The sequence below is a fragment of the Moschus berezovskii genome, chromosome 4 (assembly GCF_049115385.1).
Source record: "Moschus berezovskii isolate FMDL1 chromosome 4, NW_MosBer_1.0, whole genome shotgun sequence".
Taxonomy (NCBI): Eukaryota; Metazoa; Chordata; class Mammalia; order Artiodactyla; family Moschidae; genus Moschus; species Moschus berezovskii.
Window position 1 is genome coordinate 2,969,646 of NC_142463.1, and position 23,247 is coordinate 2,992,892.

The 23,247-nt window shown below is 64.2% G+C and overlaps 1 protein-coding gene across 3 annotated transcripts; it reads right to left on the minus strand.

Moving 5' to 3' along the window:
* Positions 1-287: 287 nt before the first annotated feature.
* ESPNL (espin like) lies at positions 288-23,136 on the minus strand. 3 transcript variants are annotated; one of them, XM_088834818.1, is made up of 10 exons: positions 22,843-23,136; positions 21,469-21,659; positions 19,948-20,134; positions 17,424-17,606; positions 13,712-13,843; positions 13,103-13,174; positions 7,139-7,253; positions 6,071-6,186; positions 4,997-5,194; positions 288-2,826 (listed from the first exon to the last, which is right to left on the minus strand). In XM_088834818.1, the coding sequence occupies exons 1-10, from the start codon at positions 23,134-23,136 to the stop codon at positions 1,237-1,239; spliced, it is 3,078 nt and encodes a 1,025-aa protein (XP_088690944.1). In that variant the 3' UTR covers positions 288-1,236. The 3 variants fall into 3 exon arrangements, with proteins under 3 accessions (XP_088690944.1, XP_088690945.1, XP_055259350.2); XM_088834819.1 differs by lacking the exon at positions 13,103-13,174 and having other exon boundaries at positions 6,071-6,180; XM_055403375.2 differs by lacking the exon at positions 13,103-13,174.
* Between the last annotated feature and the right edge of the window lie 111 nt (positions 23,137-23,247).

Genomic DNA, 23,247 nt, shown 5'->3' on the forward strand with positions numbered 1-23,247 from the left:
GGCTAGAGAGCGTCACCATCATCCCAGGACAGAGACCCCCATGGGGGGCCTCAGTCCACCCTCGCCAGGACCCTGGGGATGGGCGGGTCAACACCACAACCCCATTTTGCAGATGAGGACATGGACGCTCTGTGAGGTAGGACGCTGACTCTGGGGCTTTGGCTGAGCTGAGCCCTGAGGTCTCGGTGTCACCCCCGGCAGGGCCCTCTCTGGGTTCAGGGGCAACAAGCACACACAGGAAGGCCGGCAGGAATGGGTCTTTATTTAGCAAACTCATGTCGGGTGTCGACCTTGCAGGAGGGCCTGGAGCCGGAACCCAGGCCAGCACTGCACCCTTGACCGCCCTGGGGAAGCCCCAACGGCCTGACACCCCTCATTTTATTTCTTCCTGAGCATCTCTCCCTGAGACGTCAAGCAGGCTGGCTGGGAGGACTCCCTGGTCCCCTACAGCTGACCTGAGCCCTCCAAGCTCTGCAGGCAGGGAGGGACAGGCAAGAGAGCTGTCCCGGAGGGCTTCTGCAGGGAGGTGAAGGCTGTGGAAGGTTCCTGAAAGGTTTTCCCCACTCCTGCTTGTGGGGCCATCGCACAGCTGCAGGACACCTCTCCCTGAAGCCCCCTAGGCACCGTGCCCTGACTTGGAGAATTCGGGAGAGAAGGCCAGTCTGACAGGAAGGCCTCCTGCCCGTCAGATCCTATTTTCCCAGCTCCTCCCTCACTTCACAGGTGGCGGAGGGAGCCATGGAGGGGGAGGGGGGCTGAAGAGTGGGAGGGCCACGACCCAAGGTCACCAGAAGGAATGGAGGCCCCACTGGAGGAGGGCAGACAGAGGCTCAGAATGTGACCAGAGCCACGGGCACGGGAGGAACTGAGAGACGGGATGTCCTGGAGACTCAGCAGGGGCTGGAGGACAGCCAGTGGGGAACAGGCTGACATCACAGGCTCCCAAGGGATGCGCAGGCCGAGGGCAGGGGCGGTGCCGGTGAGTCATCCGAGGGCAGGGCAACCAGGGTCCTGAGAGGGCTTCTTGGGTGCGGCGGTGACAAGGCGGGCTCTGAGCGCAGTATTGCAGCCTAGGAGGAGGCTGTCGGGGGGCAGACACAGAGGCGGCAACTAGCGCGCTGAGTCCCTGCCAGCCTGGCCTCAAGGCTCACCTGGCCACCAGGTGGGCGAAAAGGAAAAGAGAAGAGAAAAACCGAAACCACCCCAAACCCACTCTGGGAGGAAGGCAGGCCCATGTCACTCCCCAAAGCTGAACATCTCAGCTTCCTTCTCCTTCCAGAAGGCGAAGCTCCGGTCGATGTAGCCACAGATGTCCTCGCTGTTGAAGCTGCCCCGCTGGGGGCCAGACCCCAGCCTCTGCACTGCGGGCTCGGAGCTGCTGGGACTGGGGTGGGGCAGGGGCCCGAGCGGGGTCAGGCCCGACTTGCGGCCGGGCTCCGCGTCCCGGGCGGGACTGCGGCTGGAGCCAAAGAAGCGGGCTTTGATGTCCTCGAAGCCGTCGGTCCAGGCACGGCGGCCGGCAGCCACCTCGTCGGTCACGGCCTTGTGGAAGGCGCGGGCTGCTTCCCAGCCGTGGGCGCCCAGGTGCTCGAAGACCTCAAAGCACAGCAGGTGGCGCGTCTTGCGCTCCGCGGCCGGCAGGTCGCACTCCAGGAGCTGGAAGTAGCCCAGCATGAAGAGGTCCAGCGTGAGGCTGCCGTAGGGCATGGGCGCCCCGTCCACGTGGGGCAGGAACTGCTCGGGGGACAGGGGCCCGCAGGGCCGCCGGCTCAGCCGCCGCAGCTGCCGGGCGGGCACGTGGGCCAGGACGGCCTTCCAGTGGCCCAGCAGCTGGGTGATGACGCTGCGCTGCTGCCAGAGGCGGCCGGACCGCGGGCTCTCGCTGGGCAGTGGGGAGGGCGGCGGAGGGCCCCTGGCCGCCTCCTGCCCCCGCAGCCCCGTGCGCTGGGCCTCTAGGGTCCTGCAGGCCGCCGTCTTGAAAGCCGGCATGTAAGCCGACTTCTTCCAGTGGCTGAGGAAGAGGGTGACGATGCGCTCCTTGCGGAGGCTGGCCAGGTCCGGGCCCAGCACGGCGCCCACCTCCGATGGGGCCTCCTCGCAGCTGATGCCCGAGTCGCTGGCCTCCTCCGTGTCGCCCAGCCTGGGATTCCCTCTGATCGGGCCACCGCAGGGCGGGATGGGGGCAGGCCAGCAGCCCCTTGGGCACGACCCCGGCTGGGCCCCCACCTCGCAGGGGCCAGGGCTTGGGGTGCAGGGCCGGCCGGGGGCTGACTCGAAGTTGCCGCGGAGTGTCCGCACAGACACCCCACACTCTTGGATCTCACGCTGGGCCTCACTCCTTGGGGGGCTGGCCGGGGCTGGCCTGTGGGCCTTCCTTTGGACCTCCAGGGGGGCCCTCTCCTCGCCCTGCACCAGCCCGTTCACGCCCTTCAGGAGCAGGGACAGGCTACGCACCAGCCGGGCGACGTGGCTGCACCAGAAGGGCAGGGGTTGCCCACCGGGCATGGCCTGCAAGGCCCCTTCCTCAGAGCTCTGGGGCTCGGCCTCCGCGGCCTCCAGCCCGGGCCCCGGGGACAGGAAGCGGCTGTTGACGGTGATGCTGACCAGGGGCGCGGGCAGCAGGGCCTGCAACTCCGCTGCCAGCCGGCCCAGCTCGTTCTCATACTCCTGGCAGCGGCGCTGGAGCTGCAGGTTGGCAATCTGCTTCTCCAGGTACACCAGATCGTCCTCGGTCAGCAGCTCCCCAAAGGGGCCCAGGATGGCCTGGTGTGTCTGTGAGTACCGCCAGGCCGCCTGCTCCATGGGGTCTGCGCACCCGCTGTCGTCCTGGACACAGGGAAGACATGTCAGCGGGGACGCAGCCCATGTGGCGCGCTCCTGCCAGACACAAGCTCCCCTGGGTGGCCTGGCCCCAGGGAGCTCTGGGGACCCTGGCTGGACCCTGCCTGGGCTCAGAGAGTAAAGAAGCTGACAGGCCAACCCCAGCCCACAGCCCGAGGCTCAGGGCAGTTCTCACCCTGGGAAGAGCCAGGCTTGCCGTCAGAAGAGGCAGGGGTGCCTCTGCTCTGCCACCCCCGAGTCCTCCTCCTGTCCTCCGTGGTGAAGTCAAAGACTGTCCCCAGAACCCTCTGGATCCCTGCACAGGATGTCCTGTGGGTGTGCAGTGTCCCTGAGGAAGGGCAGCATCCGAGTTCCCATGGCGTGTTCACCCCAGAAAACCACCCCTCAGGGCTTCCCTGACACCAGGATACAACCTGATCCCCATGCTTGCAGTCTGTGGGAGACAGACACAGAGCCTCCCAGCTGGGGTCCCTCTGGGTGGCTCCGTGCCCACCCAGTCACTCCCCCGAGACCCCTGAGCAAGGTCCTATGTCTGCCCCATTTCACAGGTGAGGGGCGTGAGCTCCTGCCTGGTTGCCAAGAAGCCCAGGGTCATCTGGTGCAGGTGGGCACTCGGCACAATAAGCCCTCACGAGGCCCGGGGAAGAGAGGGGAGACTGGGGAGGTTTTGGACCACAAGCGTCAGGCCGGGAACTCACAGCCAATGGCCGGACTGTGCCCGAGCCCATCCCCTGCCCCTTCAGCCTGTTTTCTGTGTTTCCCTGAGTTCTTCACACACCCTTGGCTCTGCCCTATGGTCAGATTCTAAAGGGCCTCCTGGCTGTGGCAGGACGCCCCACCCCCAACCCCACAGGCATCCTGACAGCAAGGATGGGCTGGGCCATTAGACCAGAGTCGCCCAACACTTCTGAGATGAGGGGGAAGGCATGCCGAAAACCCTGCAGGAGCCATTCCTCAGAAGTGCAGCTAACTCAGGAGCAGGGGGTTTTATTTCATTTGAAATCCTTTAAATAGCCGCAGCTGCTGGGACAGATTGAAGGCAGGAGGAGAAGGGGACGACAGAGAATGAGACGGTTGGGTGACATCAGCGACTCAATGAACATGAGTTTGAGCAAGCTCCGGGAGTTGGTGATGGACAGGGAGGCCTGGTGTGCTGCAGTCCATGGGGTCACAAAGAGTCAAACAAGTTTGAGTGACTGAACTGAACTGAACTGAAATAGCCACAAATGGGTGGACTTATGGTACTGGCAGGGCAGCTCTAGACCAAGGGTTGCAGAATACATCATTCAAGAGAAAGCTGCACCCCTTCAGGGTACAACTCTAGAACAGCTGTCCACAGGGTGGCCGGAGGGAGCCTCTTAAAATCCAAGTCAGACCAGAGCCCTTCCTTGCTCAGATTCTCAAAGGCTCCCCAAAGGTCCTGTAATGCCTGCCTGTCCCCTCTCTGACCTCACCTCTGCACCACTTCCCCCTGCTCCCTGCTTGGGCCAGCCCACCCTGCCTTGGGACCTCTGTGCTCACTGTTGCCTCCACTCACAATTGCTTGTTCCTCATCCCTGGAGGGCTTGGCCCTCACTTCCGCCTGACTCCTGCTCAAGGACACTCTCCAGAGAGGCTGCCCCTGAGCACCCGGACAAAGCAGCCCCCTCCCCTTTCCACTGCCTTCTCTCTGTAGCAGTTGGACCCTCCCTCCCCTCCTACCCCCCCACACCCCCAGCACAGTTGCCCAGTCACCCCGCCTTCCCTGATGGAATGGAAGCATTAAGGGGCAGGGCTGGTCCCCTTCACTGCCCAGAACAGAGTCTGACATGCGGTGGGCACGACATACAAATCCTGAGATCAAAGAACACTTGGGCAACACATCCCCAAGGCAGGTGAAGGGGCACTGCTCACAATCCTCTGATCTGGTTCAACCTCATCGTCCGGCAGAAGAGGAAGCTGAGGCCACAGAGGGACACGCAGTAGGGTACCCGGGTTTCAGGACTCAAGGTGTGGGCTCAGGAACCCACCTTCCACGTCCACCTGCCTGTACTAAGCCTCCTGCCCCGCCTCTGCCTTCTACATCCAGGTCCCACTCGGGCCCCGCCCACCTCCGCGACGCCACGCCCCTTGTATGGCCACGCCCTACCCTGGCCCCGCCCCCACCTTGCCGGACCTGGGCCTCTGGCGCTGCTGGAGCTGTTCCCAGGCGCGCCTGCAGCTTCCGCACCATCACCTGTCGCTTCCACTCGGGGATGGGTCGGCCGCGCTCATCCCGCGTGGGCACCAGCCCATCGAGGTCGCCCAAGGGCATCCCGTCCAGCTGCAGCGCGACCAGGCTGTCCGGGGCGCCCCCCGCTGCCGTCTCTTCCCGCTGTGTGCATGCAGGCAGGTCATGGAGGAGGCCCATAGGAGCCTGCAGTCCAGGAGCGAGAGGAGGGGAGGGCCTGCCCGGAGGAGCGCAGCTGCGCGAGGAGGGGCGTGGGGGCTGACCACTAGCGCACCCCCAGCCTGTTCAAGTGTGAGGCTTCGGAGAGCAAGGGCCCCTGTCCCTGTAGGACCCTGGCATGTGTGGGGAGGCTTGCAGGCTGAGAGATTCCCCCTTCTTGGTACATGACTGACAAGAGATTGCTCAGAGCATGCCATGTGGATGGGGAAACTCATTTGGGGAACAGCTGCATAGACAAAGTCTGGTGGTCAATTGTGGACTGCAGAACTCGTCAGAGCCTTTAATGTGCTGTGTGCACTGTGACTGCACTTGCCAGACTTGCACAGAGCATCTGGGAGCTCTTAGCCCCCGTTCAGTGAAAGGGTGGCCTGGCGCAGAGAAAGGAGGAGGAGGAGGAGGTGTGGGCCAGTGGGAATCACCAGGGGGTGGGGGGGGCAGACAGCAATGGGCGCCAGGCCCAGCCTTCCCATGGACGGATGCTTTCCTGTATGGTGACAGCAGCATCTGTCAGGGTGAGGGGCTTGACCCACTGGGACCCCCCTGGGATCAGAGACAGTGGCACGTACACTCTGATGGGTGGACAGTTGCTTGTGGCCTTGAACTCCCATCTCCCCAGAAGCTGGGTGTGCCCCCCACCCCGGGCCAGCCAGTCACCCCAGGGACCTCCTGGGCTCCACCTGGAGGGAAGGGCCTGGCTGCCCCCAGAGTGACCTGGCCAGGGCCAGGTAGGAGACATGCTGAGAGGCCAGATGCGCTTGGGCTGGGGGCCTTGGAAGACAGCGACACGGCGAGGGCACTCACCGTGGGAACGACCGTGGCACTGGTGGTGACCCTTGGGGTGGCTGTGTGGGCTGTGTGCTCCATCGGAGGAGGCTGGTCTTGCTGGCCAGGCCAGGCTAGGCTGAGAGACGCTGCCGCTGGGAGGAAGCGGGAGCTGGTGTTGGAGAGGTGGGGGAAGGTGGGGCAGAGGACCCCAGACCTGGGCACAGCCAGCCTTCCTGAAGGACCACTGGCCTGGGAGCCAAAGGCCCAGCCAGCCCTCTGACCAAGTGCCTGGGCAAACTCACTCATCGCTGCGATCCCACAGGTGTCCATGGGGCCAGCTCCAAGCCTGGCCAGCTGGGGAGCCTGCATTTTACCCACCTCATCCCAGCCACGGCCTGTCCCCTCTCCCCAGCTGTCCTATGACCTGGAAGGAGCTAGAAAGGGTGTAGGGTTCGGTAGTCCGGGGACCAAAGGCAGCCCTATCAGACGGGAAACCTGTCCTTTTATGACTCCTCCCTCCACTGCACACACACACACACCCCCCCCCATGTGTGACTACATAACTACCACCCATTCCATGAAGCACATTTACCCTCACTATGCATGGGGCCTGCTGACATTTTTCCCGCTGTCCCATTCTACTTCATTTTGACAAATGCTGGTCACAGCCCCCATGGTGGGTGGTGACTGCAGTTTGAGGACCGCCCCCCTGCCTCCGGACAGAGCCGACCTCTGCGGTCCCTCCAGACGAGGCTGAGGCCCAGAGAAGGGTCGGGCTGCCAGGGACCCCAGGGGCAGGAAAGCTGGGCAGCGGGGGCTTGGAGCTCACAGAGAGGCTGGAGGACTGGGCCGGAGGCGGTTTGACTGTGGTCATGGAGTGCTCTGTCCTCACTTTAGCAGGGTGGCAGGATGGTAACGGGATCCTGGAAGAGCTGGGGGGCTGGCCCCAGCCCGGGCCTTGGGGCCCTCTGTGCCCAGCTGTCCAGCCTTGCTGCTCCCCGCACCTCAGGCCCCCTCGGAGGACCTCAGAGGGGAGGCCAGCAGGGCCCAGCCCCTGCACCCCTGGCCTGGGCCAGCCCCCCTGCCGGGGATGCGTGTACTCACGGGTGGGGTTCCCGAGGCCAGCGCCCCCACTGCTGCCGTCCTCCGGGGGATGTCTGGCTGCCGAGAGCGGAGGAGGGGGGAACGGCGGGGGCGGGGGGGCCATCAGGAGCGGCACCTGGGGGCGGACAGGCCTGGTCAGAGGGGGTGGGGGCGGGGGGCATCCAGCCCTGGGGTGGGGCTAGGAGAGGGAGGCATGTGGGGTCGAGGGGCGGTGCCCCTGGAGGTTATGCCCCCGTGTCTCTCTACCCTGGCGGGCACACACACCCACCCCCACTGGGCGAGCCCCATATCGAGGCCCACCCAGCTCGCGAGCTCCCTCTGGAGGCAGCTTGGCTCTGGGCTCCGGGCCAGGGGCTGGCGTCCCCCTCGTGCTCAGCACTCCTTGGCCTTACAGGGGACACGAGGACACACCCACACTTGCGGGCACACGTGCCCATTCACTTACACACACACACACCCCTACCCCTTGCCAACTGTCCCCTGATGGTGCTGAGACAGACTGCCCGGACCTGGGCCCGCACTCAGGCCTGGGCACGGCGTGAACCCCCGCGAACCTGGACGTGTCCTCAACCCTGCACCTCGGAGCAGTGGTGCAGTGCCCAGGACTCTCCCACAGTCTCGGGAGCCGGGGCCACGGAGGCCACGCCTGAGCTGCTGGGGCCCCCACACTGCAACCCCACGTCTGCCCCAGGTCTGGGACACCCCCACCACCCCCCTGCCCCCAACACTGACGGGTGGGCAACCAGGAAGAATGCTAGACCTGGAGGCGTCCGAACCCCGTCCCCCATCCCCAGCTCAGCCCTGCGAGGCCTCCACTCTGGCCTCTGACCAGCAGGAGCCAAGACGGCTAGCCAGGCCTGGCCAAGAAGAGACTGGGGCGCACAGGCTGCCACGTGTGGGACTGCCCTCACCTCCTGCCTTCCCAAGCCCACCTCCGGTGGCACAGAAGCTCTCCGCGAGGACGTGAGCCGTCCTCCAAGGACTCCAGAGCAAGGCTTGCTGCCTTTGGGTTTAAAGCTGAGCGTCGCAGGCGGGCCGACCCCGTCCTGCAGGTGGCTTGTCTCCCGGCTGCCCTGCTGGTTGCCCTGATGCCTGAAAGCACATGCCCACCCCAGCTCGGGGCTCCAGCAGAGAAGCCACCACTCATCCTTGGCTGTCAGGCCGAAGCGCCTGCTCCCTCCTGTGGGCAGCGATAGTGGACGAGGGCCTTGGGGGGCCCCCAGGCTGGCGCTGGAGAGAGCCCCGGGCAGGGCAGAGGAGCTGGATCAAACCTGCCCCACAGGGACGTGTGCTTTGGGCCCAGTGCTGGCCCCAGTGTCGAGTGGGCAGTTAGTGCCACAGCTCCATTCAAAATCCTTTCCTCTCCCTGTCCTGAAATCCTTGATCGGTTTCTAACAAGAAGCCCACGTGTCCGCTTTGCGCGGAGCCCTGCCCATGATGACATAGCTGGCGCTGCTGGGGTTAAGTCCCTCGGCCGCCTGAGTGTCCCCAGCTCCCGTGCAGGTGGGCCAGGTCCCTCCCGCCTGGGCGAGGAGGCGCAGGTGTCGGGTGGCTGCCCCGGCCTGGGGAAACCCCTCAGAAGAACCCCTGTGGCTATAGTCACTGCTGCAGGGCCCTCTGTCACATCCCAGGACCCTCTGCACTCCGGGGCCACCAGGAGGGGAGCCTGGGGCCCAAGCGCTTATCTGCCCGTCGCCGGCACCTCCTACCTCTCTCTGCAGAAACTGGTGCTAGGAGCCCAGGAGCCCAGCCTTGGCAGGAGCGTCCGCCAGCCCCCAGCCTGGGAGGACCCTTGAAAGCAGGCACTGGGCCGTGAGTGAGCACAGGGAGCTGAGCCGTCTGGAGCCATCGGGGGGTGTCACAGCACCCGCCCCCAGGATCAAGAGGCGTCACATTAATATTTGAAGGTGGAGGTGTCAGGTGGCCCGGCGGGCTTTGGGTTGTTGTGGGATCCTTTACCACCAGGCCTTAACCCTCCACCAGACAGGGGCTGGGGGAGCAGACCCTCCAGAGAGGGAGGGGAGACCAGAGCTCCTTGGTCACACAGAAGAGATCGTGGTCACACAAAAGAGATGACACAGAGGGGTCCCCCAGGGCAGCCCTCAGGCTCGGCTGGGGAAGCAGATTCAGGGAGGCAGGGCGCTTTCTCAGGGGCCCATGGCGGGGATGGGGCAGGGCTGGGACGAAAATTCTTCTTGAGACCACCGCCCCCGCTTAGCTCCTTCCAGGACCGAGCCCCTCTTGAGTCACTGCTCCTTCAGTCCAGGGCCACCAGCCACGGGGGGAGAGGCAGGCAGGGGGGCCTCTTGGGGAAGCCCGGCACCGGTGGGGTCCCTGATACCCCCACCAAGGATACCAAGCCCTGGCTGCTGCTGTTCGCCCACCTGCCTTGGCACAGGGGACCCAGAAGGAAGCCCAGGCTGCTCACGCTGACTACAAATTAGGGGGCCCCCGGCTCAGGGTTCTGGGCTGTGACACAGACCTGTGTGCAGCAGCCATCTGCACTGGGATCGGTCACCCCGGGACGTCGAGGGCGGGGTTCTGACAAAACACAACACCTGTTCCCTGCCGTGTGCCTCAGACCTGGGAATCTCCGGTCTTCCAGCATCCACAATGCAGGCATGAGGTGGCTTAGGAGCCTGAAGGAGGATCGAGTCAGACCCCAGACCCGACGGCTGGGAAACCCCCTGCTGATGGTCTGACGGACAGAGCGGGGCTGAACCCCAGGCGCTGAGCCTGACAGAGCCTCCCCGGCCGCCCCGCCTGGGAGCCCTCAGGGCTCACCATACCCCCGCACCCCCAGTTGAATCTGCTCGCCTGGGTGAGGGGAAAGGGCCTCCCATTCCTGGCAGAGTGCACGGCTCAGCTGGGGTGGAAGGAATAACGGAAAATGCAGGATGTTGGTCCAGGGCCCAGGGGAACGGACCTTGGCCCCAGACCACGGCACCTGCAGCCTAGGAGGCCGCACGCACGGGTCCCTGAGGCCAAATTTTGCTCCAGCTCTCCCCAAGGAGAAGCCCCGGGGAGTCACTCACTGTCCTGTGGGCCTGAGTTTCTCTGCTTACCAGGAGCCCCTGGCAGGCCTGGTGACCACGGCACACAGACCCCCTCGCTGCTGCTAGCACGGGGTCATGAGGATCTCTGAATTTTAACCAGCACAGGGGTCTGCTGAGGTGGCCACTGGTGACGGGAGGATCCAGGCCCCGGACATGAACCGAATCTACAGCGTCTGGGGGAGTGCTGCCGACCTCTGGGGTCCTGACAGCTGGGCACGTCCAAGATTGTTGGTCAGCCGGCCTTGGGTTGGTGACTTTCCCATGGTCCGGTGTCTCTTTTTCTGTGTTTCTGATGAGATTTGAGCAGCGCCATGCCTGCCATGCATTATACATCGAGGACAGCTGTGGCGAGCCGGGTTACAGGCCTGTAACGCCACCCGGGTCGAGAAAATCATGACCCACAGATGGGTGCTAGACACCCAGGCACCATGGCTGAGATTGGGTTACGGGCTGTCCTTCCCCCGGGGAAGCAGTCTGCCTCGGGGAGCCTCTTGCCCTCTCTGGGCCTCAGTTGCCCCATCTGAACAATGAAGGGGTCTGAAGGTCCCTCTGGACCCAGGGGAGCAATTAGCCACTAAACCAGGTGCTCAAGGCACACCTCTAACCCCAGTGAGGCTCCTCGGTTATGTCACACAGATGAGAAAACTGGGGCTCACGGGTGCTCAGGACTTGAGGGTGTCACTCAGCCAAGAAGGGTTGCTCCAGCTCTGGTGGGCGTGAGAACAGGGGTGGGGGCGGCGAGCTGAGAGGCTGGGCTCCCCCCACGTGGAGGGCTGTGCTCGCTGCCCTGGACGGCTGCTCCTAGCTGCGGCGGCCCGGCCCATGCCCTGGAGGTTTGGGGACAGGGGGCCCCCTCTAGCCACTGCCCAAGCCCTCCTCACTGTGCAGAGGTGACCCCAGGCCCAGGGAGGAGAAAGATGTGGCCAGGGTGGAGGTGGGGAGGTCCAGGCAGCGGGGGGGAGCACCTATCCAGCCTCACCTCCCAGGCTGCCTCTCCTTGGACCCACGAAGCCCTGGGGGCGGAGGTAGGTGCCGGGGCTGAGAGGAAAAGGGAGGCTTTCACCACCTCCTCTGAGCCCGACACGGGAAGAGGCCGCGCAGGCGACCTCTGGATATTGTGTTTCCATCAATATTGCATCAGTCCTCGCCTCCCCCAGCCCGGCGGCCCCAGCTGACGGCCTGCCCTTCTGCAGGGCCGAGACTGAATATGGGGGTCAGGGGTGACTCCAGCCAGTCCTGGGTGCAGCGGCTCATGGGGAGCTGGATGAGCCTGCCCCTCCGCCACACAGGCGGGAAAGGTGGATAGGCTGGACACTGCGGGCCTGCAGGCTGGGTGGGGAGGCTACACAGACTGCCAGGCTGGCGTGGGGAATCCCGAGCGGAGGGGCCGCTGCCTCGTATCCCGTGGTGACACCAGGGGAGACCGTCAGCCCCAAAAGGAACACCAGGAAACCTGACGTGGGCTGGTCCCCACAATCCCCAGTGGAGGGGTCAGCAGGGTGCCCAGAGTCCCCACCCCTAAGAGACCGGGCAGAGTGACCAGGAGGGGTGGGCTGGTGTGCCAGGGCCTGGGGAGGGGGGCCTGGGCACAAAGATCCTGCTCAGACAGAAGGCCTGGCCGTGGGCACTGCTGTGTGGGTTGGGGGCAAGCCAGGGACCCCAAGACAGGAGCCAGGAGGCACCTCCCTGCTAGCAGAGGGATCACCCAGCCCACCTCCAGGCCAGCCCCAGGGCCCATACAGAGGCCAGGGACCCGGGTGCCAGGCTGTCCCCAACCTGCAGACCACAGAGCTCCATCCACCACACCAGGTACCCGCAGAGTTCCCCCAACTTCTGGAACCCAAACTAGAAAGACAACTCTTGTCAAGCAATAGCCAATCAAAAGAAAGTATGAAAGTGAAAGTCGCTCAGTCATGCCCAACTCTTTGAGACCCCATGGACTATACAGTCCATGGAATTCTCCAGGCCAGATTACTGGAGTGGGTAGCCTTTCCCTTCTCCAGGGGATCTTCCCAACCCAGGAATCGAACCAGGGTCTCCATTGCAGGCAGATTCTTTACTAACTGAGCTATTAGGAAAGCCCAGAGCCAACTGAAGGGTCAGTAAGCCGTCTAGTCAAGGCTATGGTTTTTCCCGTGGTCATGTATGGATGTGAGAGTTGGATTATAAAGAAAGCTGGTCGCCGAAGAATTGATGCTTTTGAACTGGTGCTGTAGAAGACTCTTGAGAGTCCCTTGGACTGCAAGGCGATCCAACCAGTCCATTCTAAAGGAGATCAGTCCTGGGTGTTCATTGGAAGGACTGATGCTAAAGCTGAAACTCCAATACTTTGGCCACCTCATGCGACGAGTCGACTCACTGGAAAACCGTCTGATGCTAGGAGGGATTGGGGGTGGGAGGAGACGGGGACGACAGAGAATGAGATGGCTGGATGGCATCACCGACTCGATGGACATGAGTTTGAGTGAACTCCGGGAGTTGGTGATGGACAGGGAGGCCTGGCGTGCTGTGATTCATGGGGTCGCGGAGAGTTGGACACGACTGAGCGACTGAACTGAACTGACTGACTAAACAGTAAACAGATTGCTTCAAGCAGTGACTACAGTTCCCGTGTCTGAAACTAGGATACCGAGACAAACCAGGACCCCAACGCACGTGACCCGAAGCACCCCCAGCCTCCAGCCCCTGGCCGCCCCGGTGTGGGTGTTGGGCGGTGGAGACAGGCTCTCTCGTTGGTGACCGGGTGAGGACCATCCCACTGGCCCAGGGCTGGGGAGGAAGGTGGCTCTGCCTCCGTTGTCCTGGACACTCTGGGGGAAGACGCCCCGAGGGAAAGGGAGGTGCGGCAGCCCTGGGGTGGGACCCGGTGTGGGGGGCATGGTGCCCCCGTGGGCCTTAGTGTTCTCACCTGAGGGGGGTGCCAGCCGGTCCCAGGGACACCTTCCGAAGGGGTGGCCAATACAGAAGACTGAGGCAAAACCTGTGCAGGTTGGGATGAGTCGTCAGTCACCGCCCGGGGCCTTCGGGGGCAGGGGACTGATGGAGCAGGCCCGCCCCCTGCATGCCCACTGTTCCATTCATTCAGCAAACACACGTGGCCCGGCATGGGCTGGGGGGCCGGGCACATGGGGTTCCTGCCCTTGCAGAGGCGAGGCTGGTCGAGGTCACGTGCCCAGATGGGAGCCCGCCTGAAACTGTCCCCTTCTGGGCTGCGCAGGGCTGGCCCACCTCCTGGCGTCACACCTCCCTGAAGACCCGGGACCCCACTCCCACCCCCAAGGTGTCAGCCCGACCCAGCCATCTGGCCTGAGTATGAGCATAGGCTCTGTGGCCTGGGTGGCGGGCAGATCTCAGGGGAGCTCCAGCCGCGGCCCAGCCCTGGTCCCTTTGTAGTCCCGGTCCCGTCGCAGCCCGGGGCCAGGCCCTCCCGCCTCCCACCCCACCACGGGGTGTCTGGGTGAGTTCCCCAGCCGTCAGTGCAGGGGGCACCCGGGAGGGAAGGGGCCGCGAGGCTCACCGGCCGGCTGCTGTCCCGCAGGTACTGGGCACAGTGGCGGTGGCCGTGGTACTCCGCCAGCTCCGCGGCCGTGTAGCCGTCATCATCTCGCAGGGCAGGGTCCACGCGGTGGGACAGCAGGGTCTGGCAGCACTGCAGGAGGGGGGTGGACACACATGACCACCACCAGCTCCCGCATCCCCCAAGCTGAGACACTGGGGCCTGAGCCCCCGGGCCGCCCTGTCCTGGCAACTTGGGGTCCTGCAGGCACCAGCACCCCTAATCTGGGGTGGGAGCCCCAGGCGCTCTCACTCAGGGGCTCACTGAGGGCCCAGATGGTAAGCAGGTGGCACAGCGGGATCCCAGCCAGGCCACCCGACCCTGACTTTGCCCCTGTAGCCCAGGCCTCAGGTTTAAATACGGAGCCGGTTTCCATCTTTACAGCAGCTCCTGGAGGGGTGTCCATTCACACACTAAGAAACTGGGGTGCAGAGGCTAGAGAAGACGGCTCTGCCCACAGGTCTCCGGGCTGTACCCTCGCCCACCTCGCCCTGCCTGCTCCCTGGCCTTCCGGTCAGGCCTGGCGCTCAACGAGCCCCTCCTCTTGGCCCCAGGCCCGGGGTGAGCTCCGGGGGTCCTTACTCAATCCCCGATGTCTCTGTCTCTGAGCGCCCCGCTACTGCGCTGGCCTCACACGCCCCCCAGGCCGGCGCTGGGCCGCCAGTTTGCCTCCTGGCTGGGCCCCCGGGACCGGGAGGAGGGGAAGGCGGGAGGCTCAGCAGCAGGCGCAGAGGAGAGGCTGGAGCGGTGGAAAGCGTGAAGCAGAGTGGAGCGGGGGGCACTGGGGTGTGAGGCCTGACCCCAGATGGGTCCAGGGCGGCGGCCCTGGGGGTGGGAGCGGAGGACTTCAGCGCAGAGTGGCGGCGCCTGTGAGCGGGGGCGGGAAGGCGGAAGTGGACTCTAGGAGAGTGGTCTGTTCCAATGCCTCCGTTTTTCTACAAATCTGAAGCGATCCTAAATTCTTCTAAAATAAGAATTTATGTTAAAATACTGAGTGGTAATTATGAGAAAAATGCAAATCAAAGCCACCATGAGGTACCATCTCACGCCAGTCAGAATGGCTGCTATCCAAAAGTCTACAAGCAATAAATGCTGGAGAGGGTGCGGAGAAAAGGGAACCCTCTTACACTGTTGGTGGGAATGCAAACTAGTACAGCCACTATGGAGAACAGTGTGGAGATTCCTTAAAAAACTGGACATAGAACTGCCATATGGCCCAGCAATCCCACTGCTGGGCATACACCTCGAGGACACCAGAATTGAAAGAGACACGTGTACCCCAAAGTTCACCGCAGCACTGTTTACAATAGTCAGGACATGGAAGCAACCTAGATGTCCATCTGCAGACGAATGGATAAGAAAGCTTTGGTACATATACACAATGGAGTATTACTCAGCCATTTAAAAGAATGCATTTGAACCAGTTCTAATGAGGTGGACGAAACTGGAGCCTATTATACAGAGTGAAGTAAAGCAGAAAGAAAAACACCAATACAGTATACTAACGCAAATATATGGAATTTAGAAAGATGGTAATGATAACCCTGTATATGATACAGCAAAAGAGACACAGGTGTACAGAACAGACCTTTGGACTCTGTGGGAGCAGGCGAGGGTGGGATGATTTGGGAGAATGGCACTGAAACATGTATATTACCATATGTGAAACAGATCGCCAGTCCAGGTTCCATGCATGAGACAGGGTGCTCAGGGCTGGTGCACTGGGATGACCCTGAGGGATGGGACGGGGAGGGAGGTAGAAGGGGAGTTCAGGATGGGGAATACATGTCCACCTGTGGCTGATTTGTGTCAATGTGTGGCAAAAACCACTATAATAGTGTAAAGTAATTAGCCTCCAATTAGAGTAGATAAATTAATTTACAAAAAAAAAATTAAATACGGAGTGGCGTGGGGTGATCATGTTTACTGGATGATCATAATTTTCCAGAGCTGTTAACAAATTTAAGACCCAACAGGCAATCAATAATGTGTGGACTCTGCTTCTGTCCTGGTTACAGCACAACCAGAGACATGGACATGAGATGGATCTTAGACAGGCTGGATAGTAGATGGCTTGGAGAAGTTATTGTGGGACTTCCCTGGTGGTCCAGGGGTTATGAACCCACCTGCCAAGGCAGGGGGACATGGGTCCGATCCCCGGTCCGGGAAGACCCTTCATGTCCCAGGACAACTAAGCCTGTGCACCGCAAGTACTGAGCCCGTGTGCTGCCAGTACGGAAGCCTGCAAGCGCTAGAGCCCGGGCCCACAGCAGAGAAGCCACCGCGATGAGAAGTCCCTGCACCCCAACGAGGACCCGCTCCCACTTGCCACAAGCGGAGGAAGCCGGAGGGGTAGGGGGCAACAAGGAAGATGCAGCACAGCCAAGGGAGGAGGAACTTCCACAACACAAAGTCGGAAAAGGAGGGCGGTTCTCAGCTCTGAGGCCTGAGCTCCTTTCCTTTCCCACCGACGGGGGAGGGTGAGGAGCTCAGGGACCCTCAGCTTATCTGCTGAACCTCCTGGACTCCTATAGAATACTTCACTTGAAAAAAGATGTTGCTGCTTAAAAATAAAGTTGGCAGGGTGCTGCTCTGGCCACCCTCGGGATTGTGGAGGCCGTGGCTGGTGGGGGCAGGATGCTGTCTGAGCCACACTGCACTGGCTCAGGGCCCTTCCAGCCACCCGCGGCCTCCCACCCCAGGCCCCTCTGGACGCCACCCCCACCGCCTGCTTGGTGAGCCCACGGGGCTGAATGAATGCTGGCCTGCAGGGTGAACGGAGTGGGTGTGGCTTGGGGGTGGGGGAGCAGGAGGGGGCCCTCAGGGCTCCTGAGAGTCAGAAAAAAGTGTTCAGCCTTGCTGCTGGGTATGGGGGCATCATGCCTCTCTCTGATTTATCAAAAGGACCACATGCCTTCCCGGGACTCTGGGTGGCTGCCCTGTGCTGCTCGTGGGCCACCTGGGCCCAGGAACACTTGGGGTTCCAGCGGGAAACAGCTGTCCAGAACCGAAGTCCAAAATGGGATACCGGGCTGCACCTCAATAAAACACCCCCCCGCCCTCCCGACCAGCCTCTCTGGGGCCTGCGTGGATGGTGACCAGCCGTTCCAGGGGCCGTGGGAACGCCACGGGAAGGCCTGGGAGACGTCGCAGATGCACTGACCCACTTTGGAGCCCTGCCGGGTGGTTCTGGTAGGGGCGGGCAGAGGCGTCATCCCACCTGTTTGCCTCAGACGCACTTTGCTCAGACACGGCCTTGCCTTCGCAGGAGGTCTGTGGGCAGGTTGCGCCAGTGCAGGGCCAGCGGCTCACAGCCGGGTCCACTCCCAGGGCTGGACCTCAAGTATCGGAACACTGACCCTGCCTGCTCCAGGTTTCCGGATGCTGTTTCCTGGGTCACATGTGCCCCTAGGTTTATCTGGATCACAGCAAAGGGGCTGACCTCACACCCCCACAGGGCTCTGCTCCCAGGCCCCTCTGGCCTCGTATTGGCATGGGTCACGTGGCTGCCCTGTGGGCACGCGGTCCAGGCTCAGTTTGCCTGTCTGTAAAAGGGGCTAATGTGTATCCTACAGGGTTGTGTTGAGGGTTCGGTGGCTCACTCACAGGAAGCAGTCCAGGACTGCCAGCTCTCGGAGGCTCCCCTGCCCACCCCCCACCCCTAGCGCCTTACCTCCAGCTGCCCGTTCTCCGCTGCGTCGTGGAGGGGAGTCCCCCCCCAGGAGTCTCTCATGATGGGGGCGCCCATCAACAGGAGCCTGTCTAGGATGGGCGTGTGGCCTCCCCGAGCAGCGAAGTGCAGGACGGTGGCCCCCTCGTCATCCCGAGCTGTCAGGCCAACGTCCGTGAAGGTGACCTGCGGGCAGAGCAAGGGGGCCGGGCCAGCTGAGGCCGGATGGGGGTAGCCACACTCCCCTTCGGGCAGGGGGCCCTGGGGACAGGGCTGGCTCCTCTTGTGCACCCTGGGCAGCCTGGGGTGGGGGGCAGCAAGCTTGGTGGTTTTACTGCAAGATTCCACAGCCCCCAAACCTGTCCCAGCCCAGATCTTAAACTGAACACCCCCCGGGGTGTTCCCACTTCAAATAAAGAATGCCTTTGGGCAGCACCCCAGGGCCAGTAAACAGGTGTTTGCTGATGAAGGGAGGACCTCCTGGCACCAGGCCTGTTTGCATCTGACCATTACAGCTCCAGTGCCAAGATGCAGGGTGCTGGGGAGTGGGCCCTGTGCAGCCTTCCTCAGCACGTTGGATGCGAGCCTGGTCATCCGGTGGCCTGGGCCCCATCCCACTGGCAGCCTTCCGGCCAGTCCTCCTCACAACCCTTGTTGGCCCCGCTGTGAGGGCACCCATGGGCTCTGGCCCACGGCCCCCAGCCTGGACCGTGTGCTCACAGGGCAGCCATGTGACCCATGCCAACACGAGGCCAGAAGGGGCTCTTCTTCTGCCTTCCCGCTGGAAGGGCCGGTGCACGTGGGGTCACCCCCTTTGTCTCCCTCTTCCTACTTTGAACGTGGCCAACCTTCTCCATGAAGGCGAGGCCAGGAGAACAGCAAGGATGTGACCCAGTGTGAATGGCCTGCTGGTTTCCTATTTGGAAGGGATAACCTTTTGGTGGTTTAATTCCCAGGGCACTGCAGCCAAATGCTGGCTGATCCGACATTCAAACGTGTCTGTCGACAGCAAACTGGGAGAAGAGTACCTCCCATCAACCATCAGCCAGCTCCCCCAAGGGAGCAGGGCCCCAGCCCTGAGTGGGTCAGCCAGGCTGGACTCTGCCCCCTCTGCCCGTGGTCCATCCTGCAGAAGGCGGGCATGGGGAGTCCCCTGGAAGAGGCTTTCTGGCCCTGGACTCTGGGCCACAGCTGTTTCTTCCTGGGGTGAGCCCCCCATGGGGCTGCCCGGCTCTGGGTGGACGTTCTTTGTTCCTGCCCACCCTCCCCCGGCTCCCAGGCACCCCCACTGCTCTGAGACGCCACACATCCGCTGACTCACTCCCAACTTGTGTGTTGAGCACCTGCTGCCTTTGTGCCCCCACAGCCAGACCCGGCCAGGACTCAGGCTCCCGCAGGGCTGGGAGTCCAGGTCTGGGGACAGGCACCTTTCTGTCGTTCACCATCTGGTCTACAAGCAAGAGTATGGAAGCATAGCTCCACCCAAGGGCCAGGGTGGGGCTGACGCTGGGAGCTTTCTCCTACAAGTGGGGCTGGCCACATAGGAGTAGCTGCAGAAGGGTGGCTGGGGTGGGGGAGGGGGCACAACCAGTGCAAAGGTGGGTGCCGGCGGGTGCTCCAGGGGCGAAGGGCCAGCCTGGGAGAGGCGGTGGTGAAGGGAGGCTGGAGCCAACTGCTAGGGGCTTCTGAGGCCAAGGTGAGTGGCGGGAGGCCAGAGGAAATCACTTCTTCCTTCCTTCCCTCACGCAGCATCCCCACAGCCCTTACCATGTGCCAGACACAAGGAGTGGAGCAGCTGGACTGAGTCCCTCCACAGCCACCTCTTGCCCATCTGCCCCTCCCAAGAGAGACCTCCCCACTCTGACCCTCGACCAGGTAGTGGAGACCCTTTCCATAATGGAGACCCTCAGAGTGCCTGGACACCCCGCAGGCCTGGTTTTCCAGGGAAGGGGCGGAAGTCCCCAGCCCAGGAAAAAGTCTTTGAGATGGCATCCTCCCCCATCTAGGTCACTCTGTTCCTTCTGGAAAGAGGCCCAGATGGTGCCTCCATGGGTCCAGAAGGGAAGAAGAGTGGGGCTCGTGCGGCTACCCCGGAGGGTCTGGGAGCCCCACCCAGGGTCGGGTTAGCAGGGCATGGACAAGTAGCCAGACAGCAGGGCCAGGCACTGCCTGTGCCACCCACCCTGAGAACCCGGACACCCACCAGGACTCCTAGGGGAGGGGTCGGGAGAGCCCGCAGGGGATGCTGCACACCCCCAGGGTACTGCAGGGCCGGGTGCAGTCCACGGCCACCCCCAGCCAAAGCTCCCCACTGTGCCCTAGCCTGGCCTTGGCAAGTGGGTGCTCTAAGGCCAGGGCAGGCACATCTGATCCGCCTCCAACCCCGTGGTCTGTGAACTTCCTGTGGGTGATCCAAGACCCAGGGCGTGGTTTCTCCACCCGAGCCGGCCCGCTTGCTAGGCGGGAGCAGGTGCCAGCCTTCTAGGACGCCCCCACGTCCCGCGCGCGCACCCGGGCGCCCCCTTACCAGCCAGACGACGAGCGAGTAGTGACCGCGGGCGGCGGCGGCGTGCAGCGCGCTCATGCCATCGAGGGCGCGCAGATGCACGTCGGCGCCGCAGTCCTTCACCAGGAACTGCGCCAGGTGCAGGTGGCCTTCCTGGCAGGCCAGGTAGAGCGGGGAGGCGCCGCTGCGCGTCCGCCGGTTCACGCCGCTGCGGGGGAGGCCGGGCTTCAGAGCGCGCTCGGCCGGGGGGCGTGGGGAGCCGCTCCGGCCTAGGGCTCAGATCGGGGCGGGGTGGCCCGGCACCTGGCTCTTTGCGGCCACCCCCTTACCCGCTGAGGGGCCCAGCCGGCCACCCTCGGCGTGGCCCGGCTTGTGCGCACCCCAAGGAATCCAGCTCCCCCCACTCGCCGTCAAGCTGTGCGCGCCGCTGGGGGTTGGCCGTCAGGGGGCTCCTCTTAGGGTGACTGGCGCGGCGGGGCCCGCAGTGGGCGGCTCAGGGAACCTCCGGACTGGGGCTTGCTCCGTGCAAGGGGCCATTGTGAGCAGGACACTAGCGCTACTGGCGCTCGGCCGGCATCCGTCTTCCAGGCCCCCGTGTAGGCAGACTGGGGCAGGGCCGTCAGGTTTCCGTCCGGCCTCGCCTCCACGTGGTCACGGGGCCAGGCGAGCTCTGGGTGCCCTCTGAACCCCTGCAGGGAGCGGCAGCCCCTCCCCCAAACCGGGCCCCGCCCCTGTTGACGGGGACTCCTGCTCCGGCTCCTGCGGTCCCTGCGGTGGGCGTGTGGGGCCTGGGGTAGCGGACCGTCCCCACGCGTGTATGTGTTTTAATGTGAAATCACCCGGTTTTCAAATGACAGCAAGTACTTCTAAAGCTGCCAGTCTGAGGACACCCTGCGGCGGCCAGCTCAGGTGAGGGGTGGACACAGAGTCCTCCTCCCAGCCAGGACAGCCGTCCCGCGGACCGACGGCGGCGGCAGGCCACAGACGCCGCCCCCCAGACGGCCAGTTATACGCCCGGGTGTCTTCCGTGGGGCCAGGACCGCAGCCTGCTGGGCGGGCCCCCGCCCTGCCTATCCGCCGACTCGAGGCAGTGGGACCGCGCGTGTGGAGGGAGAATCCAGGCCCCCACCTGGGGGGCTCACTGCCCCCAAGCCCAGTGCTCACTCTGCTCCCTTCGGGACGCGTGAGCGACGACCTTCGCGGCCCAGCGGGGGACGTTAGGCCCTGAGACGCCCCCAGGCCACGGGAGCGGTCTGAGCCTGCAGGGGCTCTTCTGCTCCGGCTGCGGAAGCCGCTTCAGGGCTCTCACCGCCCGCTCCGGCGCGGAGCCCACCCGGGTCTGCTCTCCGCCGGCCCCTGGCTCCAGGCCCGTCCCTCCCCCTTCCCTCCCCGCTCCGCCCGCACGCGGGTCGCTCCAGCCCTCCCCCAGCCCTCCCCGCCTCCCCTTCCCCCACCCCGGCCGCCCACCCTCCCCTCGCCGGGCCCCCTCCCCGCAGCCCGCGCCCCCAGGACACCCCGCCAGGCGGCGCCGCAGCCCCTCACCTGCGGTGGGCGGCGGTCAGGAGCTTCAGGCAGGTCAGGTCCCCGCTGACCGCGGCGTGGTGCAGCGGCAAGGCCCCCTCCAGGGTCTCCAGCGTGGCCGCGTGGCCCTCGCGGAGCAGCCACTCCACCAGCGCCGGGTGTCCGAAGCGGGCGGCCAGGTGCAGCGGGGAGACGCCGGACGCGTCCTGGTCCTACAGGGGCGCAGGCGGCCGGTGAGCGGGCGGCGCGGGCCGGACTGCGCCTGCCGGGCAGCCGCCCGGGAGCACCGCGCGGACCCGCTGGAGAGCTCCCACCCCTCCACTTGGCTCCAACGCGGGGGTGCAGAGGGGTCTCCTGGACTGAGCCAGGCCGCCGACTCGGGGTCAGCGGCAGGGCCGGGACCAGTCAGGGCTTTTGGGTTCAAACCCCTGATCCTGCACACGCGAGCCCCCTCCGGGCTGCAGTCCTGCCCTTCCTGCTCTCTGCTTGCCGTCGGGGAAGCTCCACTAGCCCAGCTTGCTCACCCAGGGCTGGCAGCCAGTCCAGGGGTGGTCCAGGGGCCTCTGCCCCACCCTCACTGAGCGCCCACCCTGCACCCCGAATCCTCTTGCTGGGGCACTTCTCCACAGCGGGCGTGTGCACACCTGGGCCTTCTCCCAGGCTCTGGACCCGCCCTGCTCCCACCCTCGGGGCTGTGGGAAGAGCCGCTGAGGACAGTGGGGCTGCGGCTGTTGGACACTCAGGCTGTGTGACCCGTGGGTCTTCCCTATCCTGGGACCCAGCGCCTCTCTGGGCTCTGGGAGGACTTCCTCTCTCCATCAGAGCTGGCTTGCCCACACCCACTGGGCCGGCAGGAAGAGGGAGAGGCAGGCAGGAGAAATGTCCGTGGGAAGACCATCACTGAGCCCCGGAGCCCCCACCAGGGTCCCCCAGCCTCTGGGGTGGGCCAGCATCTCCTGAGCCCCAGTGCCTCCTGGGCTTCTGTTTGCCTGGACCCTTTTCTTGACCCTTTGGAAGCAGGCCCCACAAATCAGGCCTGATAAGGAGACCCTAGGAGACCCCCCACTGGCAAGGCCGGGTGCTCTTGGGGGGGGCGCCGGGGGGGGGGCGCCGTTGGGTGAAAGGTCGACAGGGGCCGCACTGTGCTGGGCATTGGGGAATACCAGGTGGTTCAGGGGGTGTCTGTGGCTTCCGAGGGCTTTGTTTGGGGCTGGGGAGCGGTGTGGGGTAGAGACATGCCACTGTGTGTGGCGTGGGAGTCGTGTGGCCATTCCCCCCAGAGCAGCAGCCTAGGGCCCTGGGGAAGCCCAGGGCTCCAGACCTGGCTCTCGGCTCCCGCTTCCCCATGGACGTAGGCCCCACACCCTGCAGCTGCCGTTGCTGTGCCCCGCTCACCTGCAGACCGCAGCCGCCGTGGCGCACCAGCCAGCACAGCTCGGCCAGGCTGCCGGTGGCTGCAGCATCGTGCGCGGGGGTGGCCCCATTGTGGGCCCGCTGGTTGCCGGGCAGCTTGGCCCGCTGCACCAGGAACCTGACGCAGGCCAGGTGGCCGGCCCGGGAGGCATGGTGCACCAGGCCGGCTCCCAGGGCATCGGTGACACACGGGCCCAGGGCGCCCGCCTCCAGCAGCTGCTCCAGGGTGGCCAGGTCCCCGTCCTTGGCGGCCGCGAGCGCCCGCTGTTCCTCCATCCTCCGCCCCGGCCGCCCGGCCGGCTCTCTGAGGCTCACGCAGGCCCGGGCTTCCTGTTTCAGGATGGGACGCAGCTCGCAGCTCCGGTTACCCGATAAGCACACTCAGGG